Raw genomic sequence first — 9,956 nt, 5'->3', positions numbered from 1 at the left:
CGAACTCACAGTCGGCCATTGCTGGTATTCCGGGTAACACGCCGATCACTGATCAAATCAAATCAAATCAAATCAAATCAAATCAAGTGAAGCCAAAGTTTTAATTATAGTCGGTACGTATTAAAACAAGTCAACATTAGCCTCTTTGAGCTATTAAAATCGACTAAAATTGATGGTAGGTCAAGTGAGAACCGTAATACAGTTGGTATACTCTATCCAGTAACACATAACTCGTGTAGGCTCTACAACACAAGCTAACCAATCCACAAACAATATTTCACATTCTTAGAAAATTCCACATTCCATGACTTTTCCTTCTCTTCTTTGATTCATATCTAGATACTAATACACCACAGTCAGTTGGTATGACGTCCCAGCAGTATTGTCGTCATATCTAGATACTAATACACCACAGTCAGTGATGTCTCAGCAGTACCGTCGTCATATCTAGATACTAATACACCACCGTTAGTAACGTCCCAGCAGTACCGTGGTCATATCTAGATACTAATACACCACAGTCAGTGACGTCACAGCAGTACCGTCGTCATATCTAGATACTAATACACCACAGTCAGTTGGTATGACGTCACAGCAGTACCGTCGTCATATCTAGATACTAATACACCACAGTCAGTGACGTCACAGCAGAACCGTCGTCATATCTAGATACTAATACACCACAGTCAGTGACGTCACAGCAGTACCGTCGTCATATCTAGATACTAATACACCACAGTCAGTGACGTCACAGCAGTACCGTCGTCGTATCTAAATACTTATACACCACAGTCAGTGACGTCACAGCAGTACCGTTGTCATATCTAGATACTAATACACCACAGTCAGTGATGTCATAGCAGTACCGTCGTCATATCTAGATACTAACACACCACAGTCAGCTGGTATGACGTCCCAGCAGTACCGTCGTCATATCTAGATACTAACACACCACAGTCAGCTGGTATGACGTCCCAGCAGTACCGTCGTCACATCTAGATACTAATACACTACAGTGAGTGACGTCCCAGCAGTACCGCCGTCATATCTAGATACTAATACACCACTGTCAGTGACGTCACAGCAGTACCGTCGTCATATCTAGATACTAATGCACCACAGTCAGTGACGTCACAGCAGTACCGCCGTCATATCTAGATACTAATACACCACCGTCAGTGACGTCACAGCAGTACCGTCGTCATATCTAGATACTAACACACCACAGTCAGTGACGTCACAGCAGTACCGTCGTCATATCTAGATACTAACACACCACAGTCAGTGACGTCCCAGCAGTACCGTCGTCATATCTAGATACTAACACACCACAGTCAGTGACGTCACAGCAGTACCGTCGTCATATCTAGATACTAATACACCACAGTCAGTGACGTCACAGCAGTACCGTCGTCATATCTAGATACTAATACACTACAGTCAGTGACGTCACAGCAGTACCGTCGTCATATCTAGATACTAATATACCACAGTCAGTGACGTCACAGCAGTACCGTCGTCATATCTAGATACTAACACACCACAGTCAGTGACGTCACAGCAGTACCGTCGTCATATCTAGATACTAATACACCACAGTCAGTGACGTCACAGCAGTACCGTCGTCATATCTAGATACTAACACACCACAGTGAGTGACGTCCCAGCAGTACCGTCGTCATATCTAGATACTAATACACTACAGTGAGCTGGTATGACGTCCCAGCAGTACCGTCGTCATATCTAGATACTAATACACCACAGTCAGTGACGTCTCGGCAGTACCGTCGTCATATCTAGATACTAATACACCACAGTCAGTGACGTCACAGCAGTACCGTCGTCATATCTAGATACTAATACACCACTGTCAGTTGATATGACGTCTCAGCAGTACCGCCGTCATATACAATGCTTTCTGTCTGATGCCGATAGGTGTTGGCTACCTGTAGAAATAAAAACAATAATTTATTTATTTATTCATTTATTTATCAATTTATTATTTTTTTTATAACTAAATTATTCTGATAAATGATAATGCGATATGGCTGTGATTTACATCTTGTCCCAAGATTCTTTGTTTTTGTGCGTTTGAGTTAAACTATAAGTGTAATATGTTGGGTTTCCGATATTCCTATGTGGATGTTATCATGATTTCGACAACTTTATGGTTATTTGCGGGCGCAAGGGTGAGCGCTCTTGCTCTTCATGATTAACGACAGGGATTGAAAATATAAACATTTGGCTATTTAGATTGGTGTGGCCTATATTAGGGATGTTTAGAAGACAAAGGTGGCTGTATAACAAAATTGTGCCTCTTGACGTTATTTTCAATGTAGCATTTCAATAATAAGCACAACTGATACACACGAAGATTTTTCTAAGAATTCAAAATCGCGAAAATTAAACGCCGCGAAAACGATATGGTCTACAGTATTCGATTAAGATAAACTTACCCTGAAAATGATAAAGCGTTTCAACATGTGATTGAGCTCCGGTATACATACAGTTCTCCCGTAGTTTATTCCCGATATTTCCCCGGATAAAGACACTGACGTATTGTTGGGTACCGTCTCTAAAATCCTTCAATAGAAAACACAAAACATAGGAGTAGTGAAGTGTTGATATCACTTCTCTCGTAAATGTTGTGGCCGAATGGAATGCACTGAAATCAAATCAAGGCAAAATACTTCTGTAAGAAAATAAAATTGCGTAAGAGAAAAAAAATCCTGCGTAAGAAAACAAAATGCGTAAGAGAAAAAAAAAATTCGTAAGAGAAAAAAAACCTGCGTAAGAGAAAATAAAACTTGCGTAAGAGAAAACTAATACTTAAGGAAGAGATAAAAACAAACAAACACGTGTAAGAGGAAAAACACAAGATGCTAAATAGTATAAAAGTATTCCCTGATACAGATAACATCGTTAACAATAATGCATTATATTATGAAACAAGCAATTTTTTTTTCTTTTTAATTTTCAAAAATAATGGATTGGCAATTAAAACATTCTACATTATCTGATTAAAAACTATATATTTTAGTTTAAAACTAATATCAACATTAAATGAGTTAAAGCCGTTACCTGCAATGAAGATAGTGGCATGTCATGTTCATCGTGGTAAGTATCGTCTGAAGGGAGATAACTCCACCCGGTCACGGACTTACGACGCTTTCCGTCGGAGCAATTATATATAGCGTCCATTATTTCTGGTGTGAACGAAATCAAATCTGTATAAATGTGGAAAAATATTCATGGTTCATTCCGTGTACATCATCATAAAATGTGAAATCATGCATATGCATATAATTATTATAATCCATTCTCATTATGAATTTGTTTGTTTGTTTGTTTTTGTATAAAGGGGCTAAATGGTTAGATTTTCACTTAGATAATATATAAAAAAAAAAGGGTATAAGATTTAAAATTATGTAAAAAGTTATGCACTTTATGTTAATTAAGGGTCATTTAAGGACGAACCAGGTTTTGGAGGTGGAGTACCCGGGGAAAAACCATCGGCCTACGATCAGTACCTGGCAACTGCCCCACGTGGGTTTCGAACTCGCAACCCAGAGGTGGAGGGCTATTTTATGAATTAATTGTTCTCGTCAAACAATATAACAGCATTGTATTAATAGGTTGTGTTTCTTCTGACAAAATTTATTGGTATTTATCATAATCACATAATAGCTAAGGTGACATTTTATACATTTTTGTGACAAGATGTGTATACACTGTCGACGATGTAGCTGTTTTAAAGATACAAAGGTAGTATAGGATGAAATCAGATTTCTCTTGTCACTATATATCTCCGACATCATATAGGGTACAGCGTCATGCTCTATGAGACACAGTCAACATTACACAAAGAATCTCGTGTCCTACTTTCGACAGATTATAAAAGAAGAGGGGCAGTTATCTAGTTACCTGTGAATGGGACGTGTAAACATTCTTCAAACTTGAGTAAAGCAGTTTTCGTATTTCTATGTATTGGTTTATTTTCCTTAACGTGAACTTAATGTTATTAATATCACGGAAATCTGATCTTTGGTACTGAGTATTATGCTTTTATGAGGCATCATAAGGGACAATTGTCGGGACATGATAAGATGTCACAATAGAAAACATGGTAGACTGACGTACTGATGTAACGAGAAGTCACTAGTGTGTGTGTGTGTGTGGGGGGGGGGGGGGGGGGGGGGCGTGGTTTAAAGAAAGTATCCCTTCTTTTTCTGTAGTAGTTTAATTGTGTCTGATCGGACTCTGTTTACTAACCATTTTCACAATCCCAAGCTAAAACTTCATTACCCTGCAAAAACGCGTTCTGAAAGATAAGGATGTTATTATTAGATGACGTAAATACGGGAACGCCACATGAAGTAAACTTTATAATGTCGTAATTACAACATACTAAGTCGTAATTAATTGATAACTATGTCGTTATTACGGGAATTTTATGTCGTAATCACAACATACTAAGTCGTAATTAATCGATAGATAACTATGTCGTTATTATGGGAATGTTATGTCGTAATTACAACATACTAAGTCGTAATTAATTGATAGATAACTATGTCGTAATTACGGGAATGTTATATCGTAATGACACCATGTGACACTTATCGGCTTCTGTACGTAGGAGACACACGAGATAGGTATATGGTAACAGCACGTGTTATTTATATCCATTTACGATCATGGCTTAACTTCCGCTTTAGATATCATATAACATACTTTCCAGTTTTAAATTCATCACTACAGCGAAGGCTGACTTCATCATTTACATATTTTCCAGGTTTTTTTATGGGAATTCCCACGGGTAATCACTTTGTCAATTTTCTAAGATAACAAATTTTGAAGAAATGACAATAGCAAACACAATTGTTGTCTGGTTTAAAACTCCTACCTTATGATTATACAATAAACATGGGGGTAACTAATATCTTTGAGTATTAATTAAGTTATGTACATAATTAACGCTGAATAAATAATATAATATAATATACAACTGTTTTATCATTCTAAGGGGCTGCTGTGATGTTAGAGGCGGTAAATGTAGAAATACACCTTACCTTTCCTTTGTACAGCACAGCAACCCAAAATCGTCGTGGTTTATCAATCATTTCCAAACACTGACCAGTCGCCAGGAAATTTTGTACTCTGTTCTCTTTTTCGTCACCGTCATCATTTTCAATGAACACTGGTGTTTTGAATTTTGCACATGCGCATTTTAATCCATCGGTTTTCATTGTACATACTCCAATTGTCAAAATAAATAAGAACACAAATGCCATCTGTAAATAATATAGAAGAAATCTATATAAATTTCATGATTTTTAACATTATTAATTACATTGGAACATACCTATGTATTTTTACAACATTCACCATTTACATTGATTTTGAAAGAATTGATATCTTATATGATAAATATCCACCCTATTACATAAAACATTATCTTTTGTAAAATCCATTGTTTTCTATTCTGTTAGATGCAAATTCTTCATAACTCTTTTTTTATATACAACGATATATTAGTGTTCTATAACACTGATTATAACAATGATGTTAGTGTTCTATAACACTGATTATAACAATGATATTAGTGTCCTATAACACTGATTATAACAATGATGTTAGTGTTCTATAACACTGATTATAACAATGATATTAGTGTTCTATAACACTGATTATAACAATGATATTAGTGTTCTATAACACTGATTATAACAATGATATTAGTGTTCTATAACACTGATTATAACAATGATGTTAGTGTTCTATAACACTGATTATAACAATGATGTTAGTGTTCTATAACACTGATTATAACAATGATGTTAGTGTTCTATAACACTGATTATAACAATGATGTTAGTGTCCTATAACACTGATTATAACAATGATATTAGTGTTCTATAACACTGATTATAACAATGATATTAGTGTTCTATAACACTGATTATAACACTGATATTAGTGTTCTATAACACTGATTATAACAATGATATTAGTGTTCTATAACACTGATTATAACACTGATATTAGTGTGCTATTACACTGATTATAACAATAATATTAGTGTGCTATTACACTGGATATAACAATGATGTTAGTGTTCTATAACAATGATTATAACAATGATATTAGTGTTCTATAATACTGATTATAACAATGATGTTAGTGTTCTATAACAATGATTATAACAATGATATTAGTGTTCTATAACACTGATTATAACAATGATGTTAGTGTTCTATAACACTGATTATAACAATGATGTTAGTGTTCTATAACACTGATTACTAGTATAACAATGATATTAGTGTTCTATAACACTGATTATAACAATGATATTAGTGTTCTATAACACTGATTATAACAATGATATTAGTGTTCTATAACACTGATTATAACAATGATATTAGTGTTCTATAACACTGATTATAACAATGATATTAGTGTTCTATAACACTGATTATAACAATGATATTAGTGTGCTATTACACTGATTATAACAATGATATTAGTGTTCTATAACACTGATTATAACAATGATGTTAGTGTTCTATAACACTGATTATAACAATGATGTTAGTGTTCTATAACAATGATTATAACAATGATATTAGTGTTCTATAACACTGATTATAACAATGATATTAGTGTTCTATAACACTGATTATAACAATGATGTTAGTGTTCTATAACAATGATTATAACAATGATATTAGTGTTCTATAACACTGATTATAACAATGATGTTTGTGTAATGAGTTTTTAAATAAACCGGTCACGTTTATCCCAACATGATGTGTAAATACACGTATGCTTGATATGTTCATTCTCGACTCTATAGTAACGATACTAGACATAAAACAATAGTTAAAGCATGTCGTTTGCAACATTGATTAGTTATGTAAAGCGTTTAAACCTTAAATTAAAACATACATGAGTATCAATTTTAAAGTAAAACTCAAAATACCTGGCTATCTTCTTCAGTGAATATCCGCCAACTTATATCTCCCTCTCAGTCACATTGCGTGACATCATCAGGGAAGTTTTGCAATACCGATCATTTCATGTCATAGTGAAATAGTTGAGAAGCCAGATTGGATTTCAAATATGCAGGTCTAATGTAAAAGCTGGACTAGTCTTCCTTCCGCCAGTAACTCTTCTTGTGGTACCCGTGTTACAAACACTTATGTGACTGAAGGCAGTTTTAGCAACTGCAATGTTTTCACACGCCATCTATAATCGATATAAGTTCCGCATTTAAACATTTAAATCTGATTTGAAATAAAAAAACTCTTCATACATATTTTTGTTAGTGTATCTTTTTGCCCGTCCTCATATAACATTAACTGTTCATTTGTGTCTTTGACAACCTTCCTCATGTGACCTTGACTGTTTCTGTATCCTTCATACCCGTCCTCAGATGCCCTTGACTGTTTCCGTATCCTTGACACCCGCCCTCATATGACCTTGACTGTTTCTGTATCCTTCAGACCCGTCCTCATATGACCTTGACTGTTTCTTTGTTCTTGACACCCGTCCTCATATGACCTTGACTAATTTTGCATCCTTCACGCCCGTCCTCATATGACCTTGACTGATTTTGCATCCTTCACATCCGTCCTGATATGACCTTGACTGTTTTCGTATCCATGACACCCGCCCTCATATGACCTTGACTGTTTCTGTATCCTTCAGGCCCGTCCTCATATGACCTTGACTGTTTTCGTTTCCTCGACCCCTGTCCTCATATGACCTTGACTGTTTCTGTATCCTTCACGCTCGTCCTCATATGACCTTGACTGATTTTGCATCCTTCACATCCGTCCTCATATGACCTTGACTGTTTCTGTATCCTTCACGCCCGTCCTCATATGACCTTACCTGTTTGTGTATCCTTCACGCCCGTCCTCATATGACCTTGACTGATTTTGCATCCTTCACATCCGTCCTCATATGACCTTGACTGTTTTCGTATCCTTGACACCCGTCCTCATATGACCTTGACTGATTTTGCATCCTCCACGCCCGTCTTCATATGACCTTGACTGATTTTGTACACTTCACATCCGTCCTCATATGACCTTGACTGTTAATGTGTATCCTTCACGCCTTTCCTCATATGACCTTGATTGTTTGTGTATCCTTCACGCCCGTCCTCATATGACCTTGACTGTTAATGTGTATCCTTCACGCCTTTCCTCATATGACCTTGATTGTTTGTGTATCCTTCACGCCCGTCCTCATATGACCTTGACTGTTTCTGTATCCTTCACGCACAGACGTTGAACCATATAAAACCAAACCAATCCGTACTTCACACATAGCCCCTTAAGTAGCTGCTGTGACACCGATACGCCTATCCCAATCATCGCTGTGTGTTTTACCTCTAAACATGTAAACATTGATCTCGTATATCATCGGCTGTCCTTCATCATCTAATCCAGACATTACCGTTCTCCTTACATCACCTGCTACCATTCAACATCGTTGCTATTGAAACACAATAACAATGCAAAAAACAATTGACCTGTGACGCGGTCTGTAGTAAAATTGTTACTTGATGCCGTAATTATTCGTTTATCTGTGTGAATCCATGATCAGTTCAAAATATATGAATGTCCCATAAGACTAATATAATCTTTCACCCCGTTTGAGGTGAGATAGGGGTATCTCAAGCCTCGGAGGGAGATTGTTAAATTCCCAAACACGAGGCTTGCCGAGTGTTTGGTAACTTAACAATCTCCCTCCGAGGCTTGAGATACCCCTATCTCATCCAAAAAAGGGGTGAACGATTATTTTTCTCTTACTCTGTTTTCCAATCGTAATGTGAACCAAATACAAACGTATGTAAACAACAACAGGTGGACGGCGGATGGCAGTTGTGATAAGGCTGCAGCAGACGCTTTACACCTTACTATGTTGATTTCATACAAAATATAGTTCCGATTAGCTTGTCAAAAAGAACACCAAACACTCAGTTAACTCTGATAATTAATACTTATTCTATTTTCTTTTGTGAATAATATTGATATTTAGCATTCAAACGTTCCGGGTCAGTTCATAGTGACGTCACCCTATCGAGAACAAGAGCACGTTCACAGAGCACGTGTAGCTTGTCTTTTCCCTAGGGTGAGATAAGAAAATCTCACAAGAAAATATCACCCCTGTAAAACTGCGGATATCCCTGTCCAGGGTGAGGTGAGAGAAAATTGTATCTTTATTAGGTGTGGTCAGGTGGCACAGTAGAAATACAATTTGGTCCAGGGAGCCGGGGTTGGATTCACCGATCGGACGTGAAAATGTATGGGACACCTGTCCGACCACGTGGGTTTTCCCCGGGTTAAGAAAACCCATGATATTAGCCAGAGCTGTTTCACGACTTTTGTATTTCTTCCAAAAGGTCAGACGTGGACAGACCCGGAAATATCACAATTTGTAATTCCCTCACATGTTGTACAGTGCCATTCTAAGCTTGTCTAGTCTAGACAAAAACTTCAGACATAACGTGTAATTCCCCCCCCCCCCCCCCCCCCCCCCCCGTGATGTACATTGCCTGTTCAGATATATCGATCTACCGTATAGCCGGTTATTTCCGTCGGGGATGATATTTTCGCTCATTCGCTCATAGACGTGATCGCGGAAATTTGATCCGTGTAATAATATGACAAGCGTAAATATTAACTTTGATATAAATGACAATATCAGCATCGTCACTAGTAAGTATGTTAATACGTAGATACATAGATACATATAGATTTATTCTGACGGCATACATAAAATAAGTACAGGATTTACATCCTTTGATTGTCAGCTCGTAATAAAGTTACTGAAATAATAAATAATTGTTTAGTTCACAGCTTGATTTTCTCTTTGAAACAGTACTTTTGTGGCTGATTTTTCTAATGTTCATCAAGTTTATATTCGAATTGCTTAATTGATAT

The 9,956-nt window shown here is 36.6% G+C and overlaps 1 protein-coding gene across 2 annotated transcripts; it reads right to left on the bottom strand.

Moving 5' to 3' along the window:
* Positions 1–84: 84 nt before the first annotated feature.
* LOC117344937 lies at positions 85–7,047 on the bottom strand. Of its 2 annotated transcripts, none has more exons than XM_033907821.1 (6): positions 6,983–7,047; positions 5,070–5,291; positions 4,273–4,321; positions 3,082–3,227; positions 2,457–2,583; positions 85–1,946 (listed from the first exon to the last, which is right to left on the bottom strand). In XM_033907821.1, the coding sequence occupies exons 2-6, from the start codon at positions 5,289–5,291 to the stop codon at positions 1,903–1,905; spliced, it is 588 nt and encodes a 195-aa protein (XP_033763712.1). In that variant the 5' UTR covers positions 6,983–7,047; the 3' UTR covers positions 85–1,902. The 2 variants fall into 2 exon arrangements, with proteins under 2 accessions (XP_033763712.1, XP_033763713.1); XM_033907822.1 differs by having other exon boundaries at positions 2,508–2,583.
* Between the last annotated feature and the right edge of the window lie 2,909 nt (positions 7,048–9,956).

Source organism: Pecten maximus, chromosome 16 (assembly GCF_902652985.1).
Source record: "Pecten maximus chromosome 16, xPecMax1.1, whole genome shotgun sequence".
Classification (NCBI taxonomy): Eukaryota; Metazoa; Mollusca; class Bivalvia; order Pectinida; family Pectinidae; genus Pecten; species Pecten maximus.
The sequence above is the reverse complement of the archived record's forward strand: the minus strand, read 5'-3'. Positions and strand labels throughout refer to the sequence as shown.